Source organism: Lethenteron reissneri, chromosome 23 (genome assembly GCF_015708825.2).
Source record: "Lethenteron reissneri isolate LAM-NWPU_2019-01 chromosome 23, ASM1570882v1, whole genome shotgun sequence".
Classification (NCBI taxonomy): Eukaryota; Metazoa; Chordata; class Hyperoartia; order Petromyzontiformes; family Petromyzontidae; genus Lethenteron; species Lethenteron reissneri.
In genome coordinates, this window is record NC_083801.1 from 10,104,397 (window position 1) to 10,130,723 (window position 26,327).

General features: G+C 42.5%; 1 protein-coding gene across 6 annotated transcripts in view; it reads right to left on the reverse strand.

Annotated features, from left to right (window-relative positions):
* LOC133345947 (myosin-IIIb-like) overlaps nucleotides 1-23,520 on the reverse strand; it is a 43,329-nt gene extending 19,809 nt beyond the window's left edge. Inside the window, exons 1-15 of one of the 6 annotated variants that reach the window (XM_061557095.1) lie at nucleotides 23,318-23,520; nucleotides 21,129-21,270; nucleotides 18,359-18,544; nucleotides 15,899-16,036; nucleotides 13,635-13,739; nucleotides 13,077-13,176; nucleotides 12,624-12,700; nucleotides 11,713-11,858; nucleotides 10,954-11,019; nucleotides 10,156-10,311; nucleotides 7,413-7,515; nucleotides 3,766-3,882; nucleotides 2,787-2,891; nucleotides 1,966-2,049; nucleotides 525-727 (exon numbers count right to left, since the gene is read on the reverse strand). In XM_061557095.1, coding sequence (XP_061413079.1) covers nucleotides 525-727; nucleotides 1,966-2,049; nucleotides 2,787-2,891; nucleotides 3,766-3,882; nucleotides 7,413-7,515; nucleotides 10,156-10,311; nucleotides 10,954-11,019; nucleotides 11,713-11,858; nucleotides 12,624-12,700; nucleotides 13,077-13,176; nucleotides 13,635-13,739; nucleotides 15,899-16,036; nucleotides 18,359-18,517 — 1,559 coding nt within the window. In that variant the 5' untranslated portion in view covers nucleotides 18,518-18,544; nucleotides 21,129-21,270; nucleotides 23,318-23,520. Of the gene's footprint in view, nucleotides 1-524; nucleotides 728-1,965; nucleotides 2,050-2,786; nucleotides 2,892-3,765; nucleotides 3,883-7,412; nucleotides 7,516-8,730; nucleotides 8,901-10,155; nucleotides 10,312-10,953; nucleotides 11,020-11,712; nucleotides 11,859-12,623; nucleotides 12,701-13,076; nucleotides 13,177-13,634; nucleotides 13,740-15,898; nucleotides 16,037-18,358; nucleotides 18,545-21,128; nucleotides 21,271-21,388; nucleotides 21,701-23,317 lie in introns of those variants that run through there. The other 5 variants (XM_061557091.1, XM_061557093.1, XM_061557094.1 and 2 more) reach the window with 5 other exon arrangements.
* Nucleotides 23,521-26,327: the final 2,807 nt, after the last annotated feature.

Below are 26,327 nucleotides of genomic sequence, written 5' to 3' on the forward strand. Positions count from 1 at the left end.
TCAATCAACTGCTGGATGAAGGCCTCCCCATGCTGCCGCCATCCCTCACGGGCCAGCACTGTAAGCATCCATCTCTCACTCCGGCACACGCACTCTTCTTATCGCTCCATTTCTGCGATGCTCGTCCAATTGGACGTATTCACTCTTTTGGCTGCCATTCCGTCGCCACTCGTCCATCGACCATCGTCCCAATACGCGATGTGTCCTGTCAAAGCCCATTTACTTTAATGGCTGGTCAACCATAAGTATCTGATTTGTGTTTGTTCCCTGATCCATGCGTTCCTTCTATTTTCTCGCGGTGTAATCAACAGTATTTACACTAAGCCGTCAGTCAGTTGGGTCGTTTCATTTCGGGGTAGGCCTACTCAGCTAACAAACTCTTTTTCAATGGTGACATGACCAAAGTGGCATGCATGCAACATCGGAAAGCCAAAACATGTTGATTGAAAGCTCAGTGAATGGTGATGGTGGAACTGTAAGAATGCTCATGGCCGGTGCTCAGCGGTTAGACCCGATCGACTCACGGGGCTTGGTTGGTGACGCGGGACTTCTCCAGCAGGTACTCGAAGATCTGCGCGCCTGCCACCGTGCCGCTGTTCGTGAAGTGCATCTCCAGGTACTTGCCGAAGCGGCTCGAGTTGCCGTTGATGATGGTACACGCGTTCCCGAACGCCTCGACCAGCGGGTTCACCTGCAGAACCTTTTCCTGCAGTGCACGATCGCTGGCCTGCCGCATGCACGTTTGCGGGTTTCAAAGTGAGGGACAATGTTGTGAGAAGGCCCGTGATTTAACTTATGGGTATGCATTGCCAATGGCATGAGCACAGAGAAAATGCATCTTATTCTTTGGTTCTTTCGGTAAAGTCACGTATAAAGATAAAATAATAAATTAAATTAAATACTCGCATTTATTATTTTATCTTTATACGTGACTTTACCGAAAGAACCAAAGAATAATTCCTGCAGTCACGAAAGCTCCAAATTAAGTTTAAAATGCATCTTGCCTCCGTCATCAATATGTAGGAAAAGGTTGTTATGATAAAGGCAAAGTCGTGCAATTACTTATGCCACTGCAAGGGAAAGCCTCCACTACAGGGAGCTTTAGAGTGTATTTGGCCTACGTCTCGACTCTGGCCAGAGTGGAGACGTCGGCCACTGGGTGGACAAAGGTGGGGGCAATTCAAGGAGGTTACGTCTTGTTTCAACTGCCGTGCCGAGAGATCGAAACAAACCGGCGATCTCTGGACAACACACTGTGGCAGAAAAAATGGACGATGCTACATTTCTGTTAAAAGGCAGTGCCTAATGATTGCAGTGACGTGTTTTTTGTCACGTATTTATATACATTAAAACATTTATCGTGATCCTGTTATTTTGCTTCTACACTGCTCCCTGAATCTTCCACGGTCTCTGTTTTGAACTATCGTTTTCACACATTCTCTGGCCCATCTGTTCTTCTCTGTATCTTACTCCTGGTGGACCCTTCAAAAATAGATGATTTTCTTCAATGAGCACTCGCATAGTTGTAAAAGATATCCACAAATAAAATTACTTCACCAGGCAACCCTCAGAAATGTTACATAATAAATTAGGATACGGCTCCAGAAAAAAAAGGGTGAGGTTTTTCCTTAAGGCACAAAAATGTTTCACTCATCGTAACTATTACCATTTTGTCACCAAAGTGTAACCAGTTTAAATGTGACACTTCCTTCCAGTTTCCATTCATTGTAAATTGAATGCAGTGCAATAGCACTCAGTAAGCTTTTGTGAACATTTCAAAATCCTTAACAGATAACTTCCTTTCGCAGGGAGCATTAAACGAAGTAGCTATGGACCTACTCATACACTGTGGATTTCGATAGGTACAGTAATTTAATGCGTGTGCCTTATTCTTTTATTTCGATCAGCAGAAGCTGACAGATAATAAAGTAACAGGATGAATGATGCAGTGGTGCCGAGCGGTACCTTGCCAAGAACTGTCATCTGCTGCACAATGAGATGGGAGCTCTCAGTCTTCCCTGATCCGCTCTCTCCACTCACGATGATGCACTTCACACCACGATAGGAAAGAAATCAGAATCAAACATTGGTCCTCTAATTGCATTACTATCGTGTTTGCCTATACATTACCAAAAATACATTGCGAAAGGTATTTAGAAATATAACAACGTATGAATGAGAGCCCAATCGCTATAATTAATTTACATTGCAAAGTCTGGACTTTATTTTATCTTCCTTCAAACGGGGAGGATTAAATGCCTGTTACTAAACGTGGTTTAAAAAGCAGAGAGTGAAGATAAAATTGTCAGAGTTACAGACAACATCCCTTCACAAGGTTGTGATTCAAGACTTGTCACCTGAAATGAAAATTGATTTCCCCAACTTTACTAAATTTTTATGGGTATTAGCTTGCATGTTATATAACGTGCATTGCAATTGTAAGAGCAACAAGCATAATTAATGAACACGTATTGCTTGTGTATATTACGTGCAGAACAACATGATTATAACGTTACGTATCTAGACCCCGCTTCGCCTGATGATTCAGTAAATTTTCATATTTCATGGTCGCAAATCAGTGAAAGATATGTTTAACATCGTAGGTGAATGGAGCACTTCGAGTGGCTGCAAGGGCCATTTAAACCCATCGCAGTACTCAAAATGCACACAAATCGTAGGTGACGCACACATAATTCAATTAATTAATCGGAGAGCTTAAGAATTGATTGTAATAGATACATGAATGGATCTTTGCCACATACGTACAACACGGCACACCCATTTACCTGGTGGGCATTGTAGGTGACCATGGAGTGGTAAGCGTTGTCGGAGATGGCGAAGATGTGTGGTGGGTTCGCCGTGCGCTTCGCACCGCGGTACAGGACGGAGTGCTGCAGCGCAGGGACACGGACACCACAATTCAGGGCCGTGTGGGACCTTTCACTCAGCCACTCGCTCGACCGGGATACAGCCCTTTCGCGGACAATCTTCAGAGGTGCCTGATGGGCCATCCGTTCCATTGCTACTCTACGGGACGTCTGGCAAGAACATTGCCAAGCTGCAGCGTGTACACAATTCTCTGGCACGTGTCGTGACGCGTACTGCAAGATGTGACCATGATTGTCCAGTGCTCACCAAGCTGCATTTGCTTCCAGTTGCCGAACAAATACATTAAAAGGTCGCACTCATAGCACACAAAGTGCTTGCCGCAAATGAAATAAAACATAATAAAATGGTGAGAATTATATTATTTTATTATATTATATTATTTTATTATATTATTATATTTTTTATTATGTTTTATTTTTATTATTTTATTACTTACCTTCTACGTGACTTTACCGAAAGAACCAAGAAGATGAATCCCTGCAGTCACGAAAGCTTTAAATCGAAACTTGCTGAACTCGTCAAGGAATATAAACCATCACGAAAACGCCGGTCATCCTTACAGAGGCGTTTGGCTCGACATCGAACAAAGACGGTTACCGCATCGCGCGCTTTTAGATGTGCTTCTGCGACCTTCTGGATGCTCTTCCTTCTGATATTAGGAAGCTACTGGAACTATGCATTTTTAAATATAGATTGAAAACTCATTTATTTAGATCTTATTTTGGTATCTAGCTTGTTTTCCTTCCCCGCACCTCCAATTAGCACGGTTGGCTCCGTGTGGTGCGAAAAAAGTTCAACATCCTGTACATACATTGCTTCATGGCCGCAAGTAAAGTTAAAAGCAAATATCAATCCACCTTTGGCAAATCCTCTTACCTTTGGGGAGTAGATATCCAAGATCTGAAATGGATTGATGGCGATGAGAATGTCCCCCACGTAGGTGTAGATTTGCTGATCGGCATAGCGCTTCTGAAGTTGCTCTATAATTGTGGTCTGTAAGGAGCGAGAGGGAGATTTTTAAATATTGGGGTGACAAGCTCTGTTAAGTGAGGATACATTTAAGCTCACACGGTACAGGAGGGGTGTGGCCAGGATCAAACGTGCCTACATTTGCTCCCTGGTGGTGATGTTGATATACTGTGTCAGGAAGTCAGTTTAGTCTGAGTTGACCTATGGGTGGCCCATACTGGGCTCAGATATCCATTGGCCAGCATTATAATTTAATAAAAATTACCGCCAGTATTACGTCTGGTCAAGAACACATCTTTGGCTGCAGATAATGTAACTTAAGTGTGAAAACCACGGAACATTAAGGCTTTTATTTAGAAAAGTTACTTACTAGAATGAGTGTACAACTTATGAGACAGAAAAGCACTCGACAGCAACTACATGCTTTGTACAGATAGAACAGGTGGGGCCCTATCACTCAATACCTTTACACCATGGCTAATTCCACATCACTAGTTAATCCATCTTGTTTTACATTTCAATCATGAGGTTCCTGTAATAAGAGTCCTTATATGCAACGGCAGATGATACACAATTTAAACAGGTGGAAAAGCTCAGTGGTTATGCTAAAAAAAAACAAAGAAGGTCAGTAAATGTTTCAAGAGGTCAGAGAATTTGCTGAACAAATACATATAATGCCTCCTGCCAGAACCGGCCCTAGACCTTTGGGGGCCCTAAGCAAAATTTGGTTGGAGGCCCCTTTGATGTATGATTTCTTTCACCCACAAGCTAGCAGTGACTCTAGGGGGCCCTCTGCTGGCCACGGGGCCCTTTGCAATTGCAAGGGTCGCTTAGTGGCTGGGCCGGCTCTGCCTCCTGCATTCAGGGTTACTCTACAGATGTTTCACCGCAGTCAAGGCGCTGGCAGATGGCTTCTCGAGGACTGTCCATTGATTATGAACCTTTGTGGAGTATACTCCTCCCCCGCAAAGAGCATCTTCTGAGTGTTATTCCATTTTAAAAAATATGATTATTGATTTTCCCCTCGTAGTTTTTATTGATTTAAACATTCTTTATTTAAAGATAAGCAAAAAATTTAACCTTCATTTTAAAATCATATTTCTAAAGGATGTGCCACGAAAATGATACAACTTATATTAAATGCAGTCAATATGAACATCTTTCAATCTAGTGGTTATATAAAATGATATTAATGTTGAGAGCACAAGTGCAATCATGACACTTTGTTAGGTAATCCAATATAATGATGCATGGTATCAGACAAAATGCTTAATGATTATCTACAGATCAGATTTTCCGAACACTTGCCGATTTGCCTGCAAAGAAGTTTAACTGTGGCAATGCTTAAACAGAGCTGTATACTGTTGTGTTAGTGCTGGATTAAGCTAGTGCGGGGCCTGTAGCATATGTTATAAAGGGGCCTTAAATATAAAAAAATACGTAAATATTCAAACAACACATTTTTAACTTGCATAGTAAAGTAATTGTATTTTTTCATTTGCTTTCCAGCCAAATACGATAAATGGCTCACCTTAAACACCCAGTCGTTCATAAAAGTTGAAGGCAGTATAGTACTATAGTAATAGAGCAAGTACAGAATCACTGAACTGGAATCGATATCTTGAAAGCATTTAGCGTGGGGCCCTTGAAAGTGCGGGCCCCGTAGCATATGCTACTTTCGCTACGAGGATAATCCAGCACTGGTGCTAGTTATTTAATAGTTTATATTCAGGGGGTGAAACAGTGGCGTAGCGGTTCGTGCACAGCACTACAAACTCGGCGAATCGATTTTCATGCCAGGCCATGGCTATCATCAGTGCAGAGTGATATGTGAATTAATCCTGAGCCTTCCTCTTTACCACCAGTGTGGTGAAGTATTGTCAAAAAAATCCTCCATGATTGACACAGCAGGGGCAATCCTTCATCGCAATTTACTGTCACTTAGAAGTTGGATAATTTCTGCTCCACATTTGAACTACTTATTCACGGCTTATTGTTCAAGCAATGTGAGCTTGGCAAGTTTGTCTTATTTTCTTTTGAATCCTAGAGCTCTTTGTTAGATCCTCGATGAGACTAAGCATTCCGATCATCAATAGTAAGTGAACTCTCCCTCTCAGAAAGACAAGGTTGGCACTTTTCAAATGTATGGAGTTCTGCTCATCCCCGCTAAGCCCAACTATGTCCAAATTTACTTCTCTCAATTCTGTCTCCAATTCGATAAGATTTGATTCTTCAAGGAGAGTCCAGCAATGGTCAAAATGTAAAAAGCGTCTTCTTCATACCCAGTGCTTATTACCACCCCCTTACTCCTTCACCTTCTCTGCCAACGTCAAGTTTGGTGAAAGCACAGCTGAAGGTGACCGAGTACCTTGTGGTTCAGGCTGTACTATCATTTGTGAACAATATGTGACCGTACTTCAAGCGGTGATCAGTGTGCATATGTGAAGATGCCTCACCTGGCAAGAGGAACGCACCACTCACACACAGAGTAACCCCCTCCCCAAACCACTATCTCACATTAAATATCATTAAATACATTTACGTTATGCAGTTAGCCAGGCGCACAGATCACACAGCTATAATTGTGCCTGATGAGGCCATTTTTAGATATTGTGAGTCAGTCCGGAAAATACAAAAGTGTGTGTAAATTACAATTTTGATTCAAGTTAAAAGCGTCATCCCACTCAAAAAAGCATAGGGAGGTGCTTATCTCCATTGATGTTCCTGAGCCAGCGGTATGAATTCCACATTTCTGTGACAGGGACCAAACTCTGCTAAATATAACTATGTTACCTTCCCACAAAGAGGTATTTATGATATGGACCCCAGAGAGATGCTTGGTTGAGTCAACTATTGCTCAGTATTTTAATCTCACAACTTCCTAAATGTAATTTGAACCCTCAAACCGCAGCACCACTTGACTTCCAGATATGAGATATTACTATGAGGTATCCTGTCAGTTTAACACGTAGGCTGTCGCGACCAAGATCCATAATGTACGTGTTTTGGGTTAGATCGAGTAAATATGAATGTGTCGTTAAACCCGCCCACCACCCGACACAGCCTATTAGTCAGGTTTGTCACGTAAACAGAACATGCCAAGTCGTTACTCGTCCAGCACAACGGTGTGCTGGAGAGCAAATCCATATTGTATAGATAGCAATAGTAGTTATTGCTTGTTTGTTATATCATAGTATGTATAGTATATATCAGTAGTTTAACACGTAGGCTTGCGCGACCAATGTTACACTTTTTTACTGATTGGCCGTGTCGGGTGGTGGAGGGTTACGACACATTTATAAATAACGCGATCTAAACCCAAAAACGTTGATTATGTATATATCAGTAGTTGTATTAAAAGGGTCTACATTGATGCACGGGATAACAAAGATACAGCACTAAGCATCTTGCAAGCAAAAATGACGAATGAGCATGATGGAAAGGCAAGACAGATCGTCGGGGGGGGGGGGGGGTATGGACAGCTGGCTGAATGAATCGGAAAGGTGAACATCTGATACGGAGCACCGCGAGCGAGCGAGTGAGCAGCCGGGAACCTCGTCAAGAACGTCGAGCTTGACAAGGTCGTCCACAACGTTCAGCTCCGCTCGCAGACGCGACTTCATGTACTCCGTCTTCTTGGTGTGCAGCCGCTCATGCCTGCAACATTGCAGAAGCGTCAGCGATGGTGCTTGTATCAAGCATGGCAACACATTGTGTAAGCTAGGCTAGGCAAATTAATGACACGAATCTGGGAAATGTTCAAAGCTGATACATACTGCGAGCTTCATTGTGGGCTGCACCGCACTTGATTTTGCGTTTATGATTACGAAGGGCTATTTTGAACTATTTAGTGGAGTGGTGCCACAGTGGTAAGCGCACTATTCTATGGAGCCGGTGACCTAAGTTTGATTCCTGGCAGCGACTAAAATCATTGGTGAGTGATATTGGAGCCGTGTCCTGTGTGCCCCCTACCTCTTTACCAACCCACACTGACCAGTGTGGTGAAGTAGGGTCAAACAATCCCATGACCAATACGACGTAATGAGGCCATTATTCAACAGTAGATTCGGTGATAAAGAATCCATACATTTTCAAAGATTTTAAACCGTATAATCCATTACCTTCTTAAAAATCGCATCTTATACAAATGCACAGCGTACAGTGCCTTATTGCAATGTGTTTTACAGCAATTATAAAATTGTACATAACATCATAGGTAGATTCAGTTTATGTACCACAGAAATATGCAAAGTAATTTCCATTAAAGAGTAAACAAACATAAATAAAAGTCATATTCCATGCTGGTATAAACACAAGTCCTCCATACCTGAGAGAAAAATGTTTAATCTACATTAAATTAACCTAAAAATAGAGCTAATTTAACTGGCTTGCTTTCAGTGCTCATCTAATGCATAGACACTTTTACATTTGAATTCTGCTCAAGGCAGCATTAATACCAATTCAAAGGCAACGAGACTTATTCAATCACTACTGCTTCCCCTTCCTGCTGCGTTCAAGCAAGGGGGATCACTCCAGGTTGCTTGAGATGAAGCCAGAGCGTTCGTGACAGCACATTTCCTCACACCCACACATCACACAATGCTGCCGCCAAGGCCAAAGCCTTGCACTTTTTTAGAGCTTGAGCTTAATATTCGTGGAATTGTAAAAGACGTTCCTTTACAAAGCGGTGATCTTTTTCTACCCTCGCTTGATGTTCTCATCACAACTGAGGTTCTTTTTGCTCATCAAAAAAAAACACAGTGTACAATTTCAAACATTTTTACGAGCGACGTTTTTAAAACCGATTAATTAAGGTAAGCACCCCGTCATGCAACATATTCTTGGCGTGTTCCGCCAAGCACGTCTGCTTACCTCCCACCCTTCCTAAAGCAGTCAGTCTGCACACCGGCTAATGGCCAGACACACTGTCTGAGCTGATGGAAGTAGGACCCCATCAGGAACGCACAGCCTGAGCTGTCAGCAGAGCGTCTCGTTCTCCGGCTCACCCCTTCCCACTGCATCGTGCGGGCGTACACTCGAGCTCCAGGACTTACGGAGCACGGACTTAGCTCAGCTCATTTCTGCTTGCGCTAGAAGAGGCCCCCTGTTGTTTTGCTCAAGCTGCTTACTGGTAATCTTCACAATAAATCAATTATGACTGCAGAAAATGACTCGTGTGACCTGATATAAAACAAAGTATTTTCCCCCCATGTTAATGGTTTTAATGATGTTCAAATGCGACCGGCAATGATATTTCAAATATGTTCGAATTGAAATGGGACAGTCACCTCAAGTTCCATATTAAGAGAGGCAAGAATGAAGGATGTTAAAATGCGACCGCCAATGATATTATATTATATACTGAAAAGGTCAATATTTCAAATGTGCTCTTATCAATTATGACTGCAAGCTGTTCACACAAAGAATGCAAAGGGAATGTGTACATCATGAATGTTATAGGAAGGGTTTGGTTTGATGATGATCAATCATTTGTGGATCTTTAGAAGCTTCAGTGATCAAAGTAACCTCAGAAATTCTGGGTCATATTTCCATGAATGTATTTGGCTTGAGGGCAATAACAATTTAATAAAACACATAATTCAAATGTGCCATCTAATATCTGTTGTTGTTTATTCGTGGACTTATTTTACTTAAATATTAATGAGTGTTAGTATTAATATTTTCACACGTACGCTAACTTTTCTCCATCTTTAAAAATAAGGGGGCCGGGAATGTTCCCATACGAGATGTTTACAACAGTGGTTATATGTTCACAACGTTACCCAAAGTACCAACAATGGATGGCATAGACAACTGAAATGGTTCTTGCCCATGTACATGTATATGTGATAAAGTAAGGTATTTACAAATACGGGTTTATGCTAAAAAACTGTTAACATGACATACCCTATGGGAAGATTCTTTAACAAGTACCTCGAACATTATTTATCAAACCGTTTGGTAAAGTTGTACAATAGAGGAGATACGATGCACCAGTTCACCAATTAGTATTGATTCTTAAAGTCACGATACAAGCAACCAATATCCACGTATAAGAATCTATGTTTTTTAATTCGTAAATATTGTATGCACTTGGTTTCCATCACCCCGGCAGCCACAAGACGCATTACCATTTACCACCATGTAAAACAAATAATTTATTTAAACAACGATTCTGAACTTGCGAAAATTAATTGAATAGCTATGGAGTTGAATTCTTTAACCCCTTATGTACACAGGGCGCTCCAAACTGAGCGCCTTTTATTGAAAATCTGCGATGACAGGCAGAGCAGTGACCTGATCTTCTGGATGTTGCCCATTTGCAGGTGTAGATCAATGAGCTCCGTCAGCTGCTTCTGGAGTTCCTGCTCGCGGCCCTCCACCTGCTGGATGAACGGATCCTCCAGCAGCTGGGACACAGTGGCCCGGCGCTCAAAATCTTTCACCAGGCACCTGCACAACCACCGGTGTGTCAGTGCGGAATGCTGAGCAATGCGGAGAGCGCTCGCTTCCCCTATTAGGGGTTACTGCCGAAGTGAAACATTTGACATTCCTGCCAATTACATGGGGTAGAGGGATACAGAGTTTTATAGCAGAAGCATTGCGTGGAGAGGCATGTATGTAGGTCTAGAGCCCTTCAGGCTAATGCAGAGAGGACATCAAAGCACGGATTTATAGTGCACTTTAAAATGTAAGCATTGCAATTCTATAATTGCAAAAACATATCATGAAATCTCGCCAAGTGATGCGGTCACGTGTTGCTGGAGGGAAGTTCGATCAGCTCAGTTAATCAAAATGAATATCTTGCTTTTCCGCTGCTCCATAATTGCATACTGTGGCATGGAACAGTCTTTAAATTAATCTCAAAAGAGCTATTCATGCAGAGGCATGGATACTTGCAATGGATATCACTGACTTAAGATCAGGAGGAAAACATGGCTCAGGCTGTTGATGTCACTCACTATACCTTGCCTTTACATATTATTTCTGTCCATTACAATTTACTACCCATGGACACATTAACACAGCAGGCATGCAAGTCGCCTCGTAGGATAATGTAGCCCTGATCAAACGTTTGTCGTGGGCATCACTTACTGTGCTATAAATTCGTTGAACAGTGGAGGCCAGAGCTCTGGTTGCTTCAGTGTTGGAGGAGGATTTCTGCAAAAACACATGGCTCACGTCAATGTATGGAAGCATGCACTGCAGCAGCACACAAAGATCTTGAGCATTAGAACAGGTCAGCTGTGCAGATGCAACATGTAAATATGTCACATTCATGACCATAATATAACAAGCCTGGATGCAATGTTTCTGCCAAGCACGAATAATTATTCATTTGAGAAGACTGTCATGATGCAAAGGGCAGTGGACTCTGAAGGGTGGTGAAAGTGGGTGACAGGACTAACCCCGAAGCCACTTTGTTGTTCCTTTCGGAATGTCAGGCAAATGTTTCCCTCGGTTACTTTCCAGGATTCCTCATTTGCAGCCACCACGAAATAAATGCATTACGCATGTTTGGCCATACATAACTGCTGGCTTTGATACTGTCAAGTCCACGTTAACCAGCGCCCAGCCGGTACATGCCAGATGCACCTGCCTCTTTACTGACAGATCTACGTTAAAATTAAGCTATGGATGGGTGTTGTTGACACAAAAAAATTCGCTGAACTTCAGAATCTCCGTAAATGTTCACGCCGAGACTTGCGCCAGCAGGAATACAGCACCATCTTCCCTTGCCGGTCAAGCGCGGCGTCACACCGCACACCGAAGGGCCCAGCCGCTAATGCACGTGGTGCACAAACCCATCGATTTCCCATCCCTCGCCCTGCCACCTTTCCCAGTGCCGCTCACCGTGGGATCTTAAAGAGGGCGCGCATGGGATGCAGCTCATACAGCGGGGGGTCACCATCCCCCAGCTCGATGGCCGTGATGCCCATGGACCAGACGTCACAGCGCCTGTCGTACATGTAGTCCAACTGCTGCTCGCAGGCGATGACCTGCGCCCGGGAACAATAGATCAATCGGAACCGCCAGAGTGCACACGCTGCGGGTGCAACGCAAACAAAAGAGGGTGCTGTAATTGCGTGTGCTCTGTTTTGCTCGGCTCACTGAGCTGTGACCAGAATGATCTGACCAGAGGCGGCTTGACTGTGGTTATGTTTTGACGTGTGCTTGTCAAGGCAAGCCGATGTGCTTCAGAGTTCGCTGCGATGGAACACACCCTTGCACGTTTGAATGTGAAAATCGTTCTTTTACTTTTTTAAAAATAGAAAAATAGAAAAAACACACACGTGCCTCATACCTGTTACTTTATTCTAGATTGTTTGTATTGGTCGCTTTTTGACATATTCTTATACTGTATATACAACAAAATACAGTACTCTGACAACACTGGGAGAAAGCCTGTTTTGTGCTGCTAGTCTATTTATGTAAAGCACACGTATTACGTACTTCTTATTTACCTCGACGATAATGACTATGTAATCAAATAGCGAACAATGGTTAATGATGTTTGGTTATATCGTATTACATGTTAATCACAATTTGGCTCCAACAAAACCAAATATGGCAACACAAGACGTGGTTTTGCATTACCGCAAGCAGAAATACTCTGATGTATTTTTGGGTTGTACCGTATGTTCCTCGGCATGGTGTCAGAGTTTTCGCTTCATGTACCGGCAGCTTTTTCAGGTACTGAGATCTATAGAACGTAACCATGAAAACTCATGGAGTAGAAATAACCCCATCACAAGTTAACCAACCTCAGGTGCCATCCAGAACGGGGTGCCCACTGCTGTGTTTCTTTCCACTCGAGTTTTTGACACCTGGGCCGATACACCTGTAAACACAAATACAACATAATAATTCCCTACTTGGACTGGGGGAACAAGACACTGAGCCGTAGTGAGAACCTATTAAGGCCAGTCCAGTAATACCCCGATTTACATCTCCCCAATGTTTAAGTCGTTTCGCAAATACGTCCGTCACTTTATTAACACCACGACTTGATTTGCGTCACCTCGTCCTGCACTTACGTCGCTGACAGCATCATCCATCCTTTCTCGTATCCGTCGCCTCCGCCTTCGCCTCCACCTACCCGATATTCGTCGTCGCACCTTTCAGGAACGTATCCCCGACATAAACCGGGGAATTACTGTACTGTAGAATATTTTGGTGAAACTACAGAAATGTCACGCCAGTAGCTCGTGAGATACCAAAGTCGACAAGTCTGATGCCCCCATCCGTCGTGAGCAGAATGTTGTTTCCTTTGATGTCTCGGTGGATGATATTGTGGCTGTGGAGGTGATTTAATCCCTGAATGGACACAGAAGATATGTACATTGTCAATAAAGGTGCCATGTTATTGAAATTACAATGCACGTTGTAATACTTGCAATACATATGATATTTAACTGCCTTAGAAACATTTAATTGAATAATCACTCTGTGCTGTTGTGCCAAATATGTTCACGAAAAGATGCACACACCTAGACACTGACAATACGCTTCATTTCCATTAACTTTTGACAAATCAGCTCTAAAAATAACTCCTGACAGATTTTCCCAATGAAGCATGACAAGATTTTAGCTTAACAAACGTATCTTAATAAAACCGGACATCTAGACATTACAACAGGAACCCCATACACGAGAAGCCATGGCTTTTGGCTACACCGCGAGATGCAGCCACACTGCGACATGGATGCACCCTGGCAGAGCCCGGTTAGAATGAGAGACCTCGGCTCCGTGCCCCTGCCCTGATGAGCCCTTACCAGCAGGGCCCCGCGGAGGATGTAAGCGATGAGCATGACGTCCATGCGCTCTCCGCGCTTCAGCTGGCCCTTCACCAGGTCCGTCACCGAGCCTCCGTTGCACAGCTTGAGGCAGCACAACACAAGCAGCAGACGTGGCAGCACTCACACCCCTGGCAAACAGTTGCGCCGCCGCCACATCAGGCCGCAGAAGAGGAGAGTTCCTCTTGTCCGCGACCCTATTACCTACGACGACTATGATCCCTGGCAGCTGAAGGGCTGCGGAAACTTCAATTATCCGCGGCCATTTTTTTCCCCATTATCCTCCATTATCCATGGGGGGTGGGGGGGTTCCCGTGGAAAAGTGGCGCAAATTTTACTGTAATTGGGCGAAGCAAATTCGATCGTACAGTTGAACAATTGCAGGCACAGGGATCAATCTGGATTTGCAATCACTGTAGCATGGGTCAACTTTGTTATAATTTACCATCGAATGTGTGAACGAGTGAGCAATTTGTGTGTGCTTACTCACCGGTGTTTTTCTGGCAGCTACATATAGTCATAATAATTATACAAAAAAATAACACTGTAACAGTAATTTATAGCCCTTGTCAATCCACTGCAGGACAAAAGCCTCCACCACACTCTGTTGGTCATAGTTGTTGCTCAATCGTGAGGTTGAAGGGGGGATGGCTTGGATTGGTCCTGTTTAGATTTCATTTTCCAGTGATTGATAACCATGGCTGGGAATAAAACTTCGGATGAAGAGGTCATAGCCCAGTCCGCTAACCACTGTTCCACCACTCTATCCAAATATGTGTTTACCCAGTAAAGCCTCACAAGACTTTTTTTCCTGAGTGTTCTCAACTGAAATGTTTGGCCAATTTGAATAACGAGTGTTTGTCTTGTGAGAGTAAAACACCAGAGATCCAGGTGACATCCACACATACAATGGGACAAAGACACAACAAATAGAATCAAGCACCCATTGTTTACTGTCATCTTATGGTCACCTTGCAGCCCATGCCTGCAATAACAGATTTTCTCTGGCAGAATTCTCCCATCTTAAGATTGACGAGGCTCAAGATAACCTCTGAGATCTTTAGGCACATTTATGGTGATTTTACAAAAGGCAATACTATTAATGGATATCTAATACTATAGTTGCTCTCGTATGTTGCAGATTGTGAAAATACGCATCATGTTTATCATTAACACTGACTTATAACAGAACGAATATATAATAGACACACATTTTGCCAATGGACCTTTAAATCAGATCAGAAATAATCTTGTGGTCCAACATAATAATAATCATCATCATCATGCAGTCTGTGCCCAAGGATGATGACCTCTCTTGCATCTGGAGTCGGTAATCCTTCGGCATCATATACGGTTGTTACAAGGCCGTAGCCATGGAGTCAACATTGGGGGAGGGGGACCAAATCTTCCAGGGGGTCTGGAGGTCCCACCCCAGAAAAATAAATCCAAATTTGAAAACGAATTTCATGCCATTTCATGCCTAAATTTTTTTAAAAATTCACTAACATATAGGATGGACGTTTTATTTATTTTTTACAATAATGTCTAATAGTGTATTGTATTACATTGCTCTGTTTTTTTATTTTTTACCTTTTCTTGTTTCATTGTATGTAATGGCGGAGATTAGGGATTAATAAAGTACAACCATAACCACAATCATATAAACAGAAATCTATTTTAAAGAATTATATTGGGGGGGACATTTTGAGCCTATTTGAATATTGGGGGGGATGTGTCCCCCCTCAATATATATTATGATTACGGCCTTGGGTTGTTATATTTGGTTCCTGTGAGTTTGCTTGTGACTCGCAAGACCAGAGTTTGAACGACACACCCTTCCACAGAGATCGCATGCAGAGTGGGCTGAGGACAACTCCAAAAATATTGTTGTTTTGAAACAAATATGGGCAGCTAAATGTGTGACCAATGTACTGTATAATACATATCAACTATACTAGTCACTAAGCCACCCTCCGGTTAGATATGCTTGCACTCAGAACAATAGTTTCAAGTTCATTTTTGTTCTGGCCAGGTGAGAGACCAGGATCGTCTTAATTGCAAGAGTTACCTTGTTTACCAAACTAACGAAAACAAAACAAATCATATACAGCAATACAGAAAAGCAATCAGACCAAACACAAACCACCGTACCACATGACGAATTGAATATATTACAAATATAAATCAGCGTTGATGAGAGTGATGTGCTGGGTCCATTTGTTGGGAGTGGGCCTTACGGTTACCTCAAGGACGATCCACAGCTGGTCGCCATTGACGCCGTCCTTCTGGTAGTACATGCCAAAGAATCTGACGATGTTGGGGTGCTCCGGCAGGGAGGTGAGGATACTGTACTCAGCCTCGATCTCCTCGTCAATATCCTGCTGATGGACATTGTGTGAGCAAAGACAGAGGGCTGGTGCATGCCCTCGGAACTTATCAATTGGTACCCAGACAAGCCGCGCATTTCTGAGTAGTATGGTTGGCTTCGTATGGTGTATAGGAAGTTCAACATACGTACATACAGCACAAATCGAAAAAAAATGTCATTCTTCAATGTAGTTACAAAATGTCTCTGCTTGCTAAAACCCTAATGTTGATGAGCCCAACATATTTCTGCAATGCATTTATACAAATATTTATCATCATCCATCATCCAAACTGACGTTATAATCAATGCATGGTACAAATATTATTAACAATTATCAGTCATGTTCTATCCACTGCTGCTGGATGAATGCGTTACTATGTTCCATCCCATCCTCTATACTCCCAGTCTCTACTGTCCCTCTCTGTGGCTCCCTCACCCTGCGCCCATTCTCGCTTTCGTTAATTTACCCTTCTTGATCCTCTTCACTGAAACCAACTCCCACTGCACATACAACAATCACCCTCACTATAACCTGCGTCCGTTCCTCCCTGCTACGACTTCTCCTTCTCCCTGTTCCCCAGCTTGGACCAGGCCTCACGCTACACCTCCTTAACCACCCCCACCTGTCCTCCTGACTTCACAACTACACTTTTAATAATCCAAATCTTTATTTTAACCACCATCATCATCTAATATACAATTTGATAATTGTTGTAAAGTGCGTTGGAATATGGCACTATATAAATATGTATAAGATAAGATAATTTCGTGTAGTTCATTAACATTGATTGATATGACTAGACCATTGGTGAATATGAAATAGTATTACCTACATCATTTTGTTTAACCTTTATATACAAACATGGGTAAGTATATCGCAGTGTCAGTGAATGTCTTGGGTGAGCGCGTATCTCCTATCCTGACCCCTCTTTTGCTTTGGATATTGTTACTTAATCTCAAATTAGCTCTTCATAATTGGCTCATATAGTTTCAACATATTTTATTAAGGCCTCTCACTAATTGGGAAAGCTTAAAAGTCATTGTCATTTTCCACTGCACAAAATGCCCTTTGATAGTCTACAAAAGGCATAATGGATATTTCAGATTAATTTTTCTTTTCTAGAATCTGATGGATAGTATGGACCTATGTTAAAATAATCGTGCCCATTATTTACCCAGGAAATCCTTCAATATGAACTCCTTTACGTAGTTTGAAAGCTATGAAAAATGAAAATACATTGGTATATGTAGATGATGTTATTATAAATCATATTTCATCATTAAATCATATTTCATCATTAATTTATAATATATTATAAGGTGAAACATCTAGATTATTTTCAGGTATGTATATACAATATATATGAAATGACTCACCTAATTCTAACAATCTTTATTGACTTAATTTTTTATTTAAAAGCATGAACGCTTTATCATTCCCTTAGAGTAATAGGGGTTTTCCCCTTTTTTCTGGCAACAAAACTGAAACCTTTTTACAAGGAATCATGTGTGCATTAACTTCGACACTTGTGGTTAAAATGCAATAAAAAAAAAACACACTGACAACATATGTATTGTCCCTGAAACTGATTGGTCCACACCAGAGGCGGCTTTCTTTTGAGCCTCGTCTCAATTGGTGCTAGACCAGAGGACGCCAAAAGGCATACGGCTCAAAGACAATTCACTATCAAAGTAATGAGGGCTCGGGGTGAGCATCTACATCATTAGACCTCCTTTGCCAGTACCAAAATATAATAATAGGATTTTCCCCCTTTTTTTCTGGCAACAAAACTTAAACATTTTACAAGGAATCATGTGTTTGGCAGCTATTATTTATTTATTTATCTGCAATAGGTTACTTCCCCGAGCTGCTCAGCCACTCAAAATACTACAGCCAAGTCGTGACATGTACAACGAGTTTTACAAACACCACCCCTGCAAGCACCACAGCTGGGTAAATAGTGTGAAATAACTAATGGGACAGATCAGGTAACGTGAGGCTGACCAACACCCAACATTTAGCCCATGTGCTCCAGCAGATGATTCATCGATCCATTATTATATTCAAATGTTAAGCAATATGCTATCCTTAGTAATCTTGCCTTCATAATCCATCTCAAAATCCCAACATACTTAAGAGAAAATGTTTGTCTGGATATATGTTTAGGGCATTTATGTCCAAGCTAGTATGACCTATCCTCTAAAAAAGTCAGTGCTCTCTAATAACCTCAAACACATTACAAAATCTGACCTGACACATCCTTACGCGTTCAACCTAAGATCCACACAGCCCTGATTGAATGCAAATGAGTGACTTCTCCTGCCAAGAACCCACGTTCACGGGGTCCAGGGTCTTGACAGCAGCCTTGCTACCATCCTTCCGGCTTGTCGCCTTGTACACCTTTCCGTAGGTGCCCTTTCCGATCGTCTCCACCAACTCCCAAGTGTCCGAGGGGTCCTTCAGCTGATCAAACTTGATCAGCTTCGTCGACATCTTTCTGAGGTTTAGCAACAATATACGCTGTCGGGAACAAGAACACGACGTGCGATTACTCGAAGAAGGCGTACACACCTGTTGAACTTGACGAATGAGAAGGCACGTTTAAGAGCGAGACATCAGTCTGGCTCATGTTATTGTCATTGATGTCGTCTGCGAAAAGTACACGTTTCAAACTCAAAATACTTTGGGAAAAGTTCAATGTTCACGACGTTTTACGAGACGTATTTCATTTTGCACATACTTTGAGATCATTACTTCGGTAGTATAACCATGTAACAGTGTACGTTATAATCGCGAAACTGTACGATAATCTGATTACGCGAACGCGACAATCCGTGTGCCTTCAGGGGATCCGTCTGCATCTCGCAAAACTCGGCCACAAGGTGCACGCAAAGTCTCCCGTCGCCAAACAACCCCGACTCAACAAAATCAACCACACATGCTTTGTGTGTTGCCGTACAGATCCTAACTAGACAGCCGCACACACACACACACGCACGAACCGCACAAACAGGCACGGGACAGCAGATGTGTGACCTATATGCCAGTCAGCTTCAGCCACGCGAAAAGGGGACAAGTGAATGAATATCCCGCTAATCCTATTCATTCTCGGCCCACTGAAGAGAGATAGCTGCGACCGAGTTTGCAGAGGGGGCTGTAAGTTTCGAGCTCGCAGGATGCTTTTTCAGTGTTGCAGCAGTGCGGCTCAGCGATGCAGCCCATATCCCCCGAGTGACTTGTCACAAATTATACGAAGCACGCCTTCCCATCACAGCTGTTGTCAGTGACCGCAGCAGCCTCTCTCCTCCCTGGGTCAGCTCACGGAGACTTCCCTGTCACAAGCTGCTATTTACTGTCGGAGAACATTACCCGGGCAAGCTTGTGGACGCACACCAGCTTTGCTCCGCAATCCTTCACCAAGAGGCCATTAGTAACAACCGCACTAAAATCATCTTGTCAATGGTTAAACCGTCAAAAGAGTTCAAACAAAACATAAGCGCGTGCGTAACGTGCTGCGTCCACAATTCGCTCCCGGCAAGTGAGACGACTGTAGCATGGTCTCTTGAGTTCTCACCTGATGTAACAAATACACTTGACATTACAATTGTCATGCACTGCACCAGCATCTATATTGCTGAAGCTAATTGATCAGATCTTTGCCCAACCACATGCCCTATGCTCTACTGAAATTGCCCGAGGCACCCAATCGGACAGAGGCTTATTTTTTTACACTCACAGAAACAATTAACGTAGAGTGTTCCACTCTGCATTAAGAATTTCTTCCAGTGCACACTTACCGAACCCTCTGCGCATTCAAGCCGTTCACCAACACTACAGAATCACCGAGAGCATGGCGTGATGTAACCCACTCATCACAGAGCGGTCTCATATCATCATTACATCGATGCCACCAGCGCGCTTCCAATCTGCGCATCCTAGATGCGTGCCCACTTAACACAACATCGTGTTCCATCTGCCAAACCCGGCACAATTCATTAGGCTAGAACTGCGTCCAGCTCGCCAACAACAGAGATTAATGAGGGCTCTTCGTACAATTTGTCTTTGTGCTCTAGTTATGGCATTCTTTGTGCTCATTAAGAGCGCAGCTCAGCAAGTGAAATATGTGGCCATTATAGTGAAGATTATTGTTTTTTGTGGCCGTGTTTTGTCCATTACGAATTCCATTGAAATGCAGAAGAATACAATTACAGTATTTCATTAAAGAAAATACTGATTTCTGTATATATACAAAGTGCTATAATGTATAAGAAATACACACATATGCATATTCAGTAGGTAGATGCAGTGCAAAGGACACAATATAGTTGAATGTGCTGCCCTTGTGCGCGGGTGTGATACAGCGCTTTGGAGGCAAAGGTTGGTGGACCGTGCAGTGAAGGTCCCAAACCTGCTAGGTAGAAGGTGGTTGGGAGGTGGCAGCACAGAGGGTGGACATGTGAACCCACTAGTGTGGACCTTTGAGTGTTATCTCCCCAAACATCTCTGTTTCCTCCCACACATAACACAAGCTCTGTTCTTTTAATGTGTAAGTCACACTCTTGAATGAAAATGTTTCAACGAGGTGGGGTTTTTTCGTGCCAGTGACTATGCGGAAACCATCAACTTGAGACACTTGAGCACCTGGCTTATTCAACTGTTATCCACTTAATTTCTCTGGCCTCTCAATTCGTGTGCTATTAAGAAGGGCCATTGCCCAACATGGCATCGAATATATATGTATTACCTTTTATGCCAGTGTTATTGATGAATGTGTTCAGTGTTTTGGCTTATTGATGGGTGTCGAGATCTGAACACAGGATCTCAGCAGTACCAACTCAGTGCTCTGACCGCCAACCCACCTGGCCACCTTGATGTACTCTTTAACAACAACAAAATGAACAACGAATGCATGACCCCCCTCCCCCATCCCTGATAAAAAAAACAGGATAAGGATTCACATTTCTAGTTCCATAAATAACATTACGTTTACTATGTGACGCATCCGAAAGGCAAAATACAGTATTATATAACATTATACAATACATATCTAAAGCATTCATTAATTTAATCTGCTTTGAAATGGACATAAATACATGGTACACACCTGCAGAACATTCGCCAATCTTGGCGGCTGACCTGTCGCAGTGACCAGTCTCGCTCTTCTTTTGACAGTTGATCCACGTCCTGTACCAACGTTATAGTCAGATGATGAGGTTGGCAAATGTACTTCTTCGCATGATACTAGGCTATTAGCAGATGGAATTGAGCACGCCAGACACCATTGAAGCATGCAACACAAACACACACATTAGGCGCGGTATTCTATATCATACACCAATATACTATACCGGACACAGAACCCACTTAAAGAGGTGTAATGTTCCTGCTGGGTACCCTCAGCTCCAGCAGCAGAATCCAAAGTTCTCGGCTGGCGACCTTCAGCACATTGTGGTGGCAGGAGGCGTTCCTGCCTTCGTTTGCCTTCAGGATGTGTGAACGTGTAAATGAATATCTTTCCTGTTGTTCAAGCGCTCGCCACCAAATGTCTTTTCATGGCGCCGAGGGAGGAACGGAATGCTTCACGTAACTGCTATAGAATTGCTTTGTCGCTTACTAATTTCAACACAAGAGCCTACAGTGATGCTTTGTTTTGTTTTAAATGACGAACAAAGTTATCTCCAGAGGGAGGAAAACAAAACGCAGTTACCGTGACAATGTGTGATACTGCGATGCTGTTTGTGTACCTGGCCTGTGGTGATATTCAGTGTTAGCCCTTTAGCTGTAAGCTGATCTATGCAAACAGGCATCAATAAATGAGCGTTTCACTGATCCCTCACGTGGGAAACTCAAACCGGGGGCAGCGTTTAAAAATGTAAAACCACAAAGAGCCCCAACGAGGGCTTGATAAGCGCAGACGCAATTATGAGCAGCACATACCCTGACACCGAGTTCACGGCCTGATCTATGAAGGCACGAGCTTATGTTACTTGATATTATTTTACATTTGACAATAAATATACCCTGCAGTAACACGTATATTCATTTAAGTGCCCTTACGAAAAGATATCTCTGAAATGTGCATTCAAATCATGCTGGGTAATAAAGGCTGTAAGATCGAATTGTGTTAATCAAGAGGCAATATTTGAGTGGTTGGAGATTCCATGTCACCACCGAGCGCCACTGTGACGACATGATGTCAAGTTGCATGAATATCAGGATCATTAAAGACAACAGCTCTCCAATTTAAAATAAGACACATCTGTCATTTCCATACTCGTTCCACAATCCTGTAATCGGAGCACTAAATCTGCCCTTTAATGTAACACATTGCCAAGGCACAATAACACATTGCCAAGGCAACGTATTATTGTGAGATGTGTCTATAGGCTCGAGGATAGAAATAATATTCTGGCGAAAGAATACCATTTATCGGAGCAGAAATTGAAGGGATAGAGGAAATTTAAACTATCCGTGTCAGTCTTATGAATGTATTACCACCTATTCGGTATTGCTACCTTTCAAGTGTCTTTCGAACGTCGTCTGTCATTGCAATTCAATGTTTATTTGTTACACGGAAAATCCCATTTACACAGTTACTCAGCAAGCTTCGGTGGCAATGGAGAGGTACCCAGCCAGCAGCCAGCCAGGAAACTCGAGGCAAAAATGATGTTTAATAGTATATTAATTTCCAAACTTATCATAAACTAGGAGTATAAATTAACAGCACTACGAGTGACCGAAGATTAGTTGCATGGCTTCTCGCCGTAAACAATACCACATCACCCCAAGATTCCCATCGCTCTGGTGATCCCCAGTCAAATCTCTCGCCATCTTCAAGATAATTCGTGGACTTGGCACAGCTTACCTGCCCTCTCATTTCACTCGACTACCCTCCCTATGCGCACACACACACACACTCCGCTCCACACACATACACTCCGCTCCACACACACACTCGGCTCCCAGAACCCAGGTTTGTTTTAATCGAAGTTCCTTGTCAATATTCATTCCCTTTGAGGTTGCTCATTCTCCCGTGTTGCCCGCCTTTTCTGAAATTCCCTTACCCCTGCCATCCGTGCTGTCGACTCCCTGCTCGTGTTCAATGCTCGACTCAAGACCTTGCCCTGTTTCCTCTGCCTATGACTGACTGCCTATTCATATAAAACACATATGCCCACTTTTTCGATGCATCAGCTTGAGATGCGGTCACATTTAAATGCGACATAATCCACAATGCATTCGGCGTTTGCCAAGTGTTACTCATCCACCAGGAGCATTCTCTCACTCTCTTACCTCACAGCAGGAAAGGAAGTAGAACACCCGTGTGGTTTTTCCAGCAAATCTCAAAATTGAGCGTTTCCCTGTTAGCACCTCGACCACATGTGTGTTGGCGCGATGGTGCCAGGTGGGCTATGGGACGCGACCCTGCCCCACCGCGCGTATTATTGTGTCACACAAAACCCGAGGTGGAGTCTTTTGTTTCGCCGTCCGCGGAGTGAAACCGATTCAGTGGCTGTCTTCAGGCACTTGAACAATAGAGGGACACGCATACTTTTTTTTTCCATTGTACACCCTCCACCCAAGCCAAGCACTGTGACCACTTGTGTGAGTGAGTGGTTGGTGGGTTGGGGGGGGGCTATAACTGAATCATCCAACCCGATCAGCTTATGCAGAGTTTGGATAGAGAGAAAAATCGAAAGCCACAAGAATCAATAACACTGCATTATAATTAAAATAGACCCCCGCTGTTATGATGAAGCGGTGGTGGTGGTTGTTTAGCGATATCTTTGGTCGTACAGTATGGTGAAAAGAAGGCCTCAAGTTTTTCATGATTCTTATGCAGCAGCCCAGCATATGAAAGAGTGTTAAATACTCATTGTGTTGGTGGTGTAAACCACAGCATAATTCAGTGTATTTACTTGCAAGGCTAATGTTCCCATCTCCTTATATTACCGGTTTTTCTCGTGATGCTCGGTGTAAACTATTGTGTTACTGTTCGTGAGGTCAGCCAGCTAAACATTACTGACTTCAGGCAGATCAGGAGCTGTGAAGGTTAATCACTTAATTGTCTTGGGTACAACGCAGTAATGTTTAAGTGTATGCATCCTAAGTTTAAGTTGAATGATAGAACAACGACAAAAACAAGTTTGAACTTACAATGTCATGTGTAAGTCGAACCACTCACATGTAAGCTCAAAGTGCAGTACTGTTACAGTATAAGGGCAAACAAGTTGTTGCTAATTTTAATAATGATCTACAGCCCTGTCAATCCACTGATGGATTAAGGCCTTTCTAAGCCGAGTCAGTCATGGGGGTTGTTTGATCACACTTCACAAAAATTATTTACCTAATTTTTAGAGTAAGTTGCTTTGCCATGTTCTGACTATGTTGAAGTGCAACGTGCATTTCACACGTCTGTGATCACCTCCTGTGTTGATGACAAAATAAAGAACACATGCTTCTCATGTCTCTCCACAAAAAGACGTGATTGTTTTTTTACACAACCCGTCAATTTCAACATTTCGTGCTTGAACCAAAACGGAACTGCTCCATGTTTATAGGCAAGGACCCTTTCATTGAGAAATGCGTTCTAGTTTGCAACAAAATTCCATACTGAAATACATAAAATTTCCTGTATTGAAAATGCTAAGGACAGAGATGTATTTATATTTCATGCACGTACATCCCTCTACATCTCGGTGTATGTGCGTCACTAGATTATATCCATCATTTACATTCCTTTTTGACAAAGGTGATCATTATCTGTATATGTCCCTGCTGGCAAATCTAACATACCTTAAAATCTCTCTGATTCATAATTCTAATAACAAACTTACTCTGCACTTTGAACATACTTTTGTATTCCATTCACAAATGACGATGTTGTAATTCATTTTACCCTCAATTGGACTTCGCTTCGGAATTTCATTTATTTGATTTACTTTCATTTTTATGGCTTGTATTTGAGCATATATTTGAATAATCTTCAATTTGCCATGGTTTATATGAAAGTTAATGTTTTCTGAACAATACAAACGTATGTGCCTTTTAAACCTAAAACTCTATATTTGATTCCTGGAGAGACTGAGAATCCTGTCAATTCTCCCTCTGATAGAAAAGGATGCCATTTGTCAAAAGTATAAAGTTCTGCCAATGGTTTGGCTGTGTCCAAATGTATTTATCTCGATTCTGTCTTCCGTTTGACAAAGTTTGCCTCTTTATATAGAGTCCACGTGTTATATGTTAGCCATGGTCAAACAACGTAGGCATCCTGTTCTTTCCTCGTGATTCTTAATGATTAACATTTCCTCATACATCATGGGACCTCCTTTGCCAGTACCAAAATATGAGATTAGGGTTTCCCCTTTTTTTTGGCAGCAAAACAGGTGTTGAGATGTTAAAACACCAAACTGAAACCTTTCACAAGGAATCATGTCTACATTAACCACAATGCTTGTGGTCAGAATGCAAACAAAAAACATACTCTGATAATATATGCTTTGTCTTTGAAACTGATTGGTCCACACCAGAGACAGCTTTCTTTGGAGCCTCGTCTCAAAACGGTGTTAGACCAGAGGACGCCAAAAAGCGTGCAGCACAAAGACAATGCACTATCAGAGTAATGAGAGCTCGGGCTGAACAGCTACATCTGGGGTGTAGTGGTACCTGATTACCTGTATTTACTCATCAAGAGCTCGCCGGACAATGTTATCTAGCATTATTTGTTTATGCAAGCAAACTCTAGACTGGTTTTGACCTTCTGAGTCTTATCAGCAGTCAAGCTTGTTACATACATGCTACTTGATTACCAGATGTTATTGCCAAGAGGAGTCATATAAACTGTGCTACCGCACATTCTTTGTTCTTTCGGTAAAGTCACGTAGAAGGGAAATAATAAAATAAAAAATATATAAACAATAAAAATGTTCACGACGTTTCGACCGCAACACAAGCAATCATCATCAGGTGTGAAATCCACAGCAAGAAATTTTGAAAAAAAGTGGCGGTTTTTCCTAACGTCAGCACCACGAACAGCGATTTAGCAGTTGGTCAGATGGACGAGTCCATCTATGTTCGGAAAAGAGGAGGGGGGAGCAGAAAATGGAATGCGGTCTGAAAGTCACCGTAAACGTGAACACAATCAATTAAGACCCGAAATGGTTTATCAAATCCTTTCAATGATTGCTAAGCCAGAATCTATCTTCTCGGTTGAAATTGTCTCTGTGTTTGTATATGTGGATAGCCTCATGAACGAATCTCTCATGGTAGCCAAGATGGCTTGCAGAGAACCTCTGTCTTCACA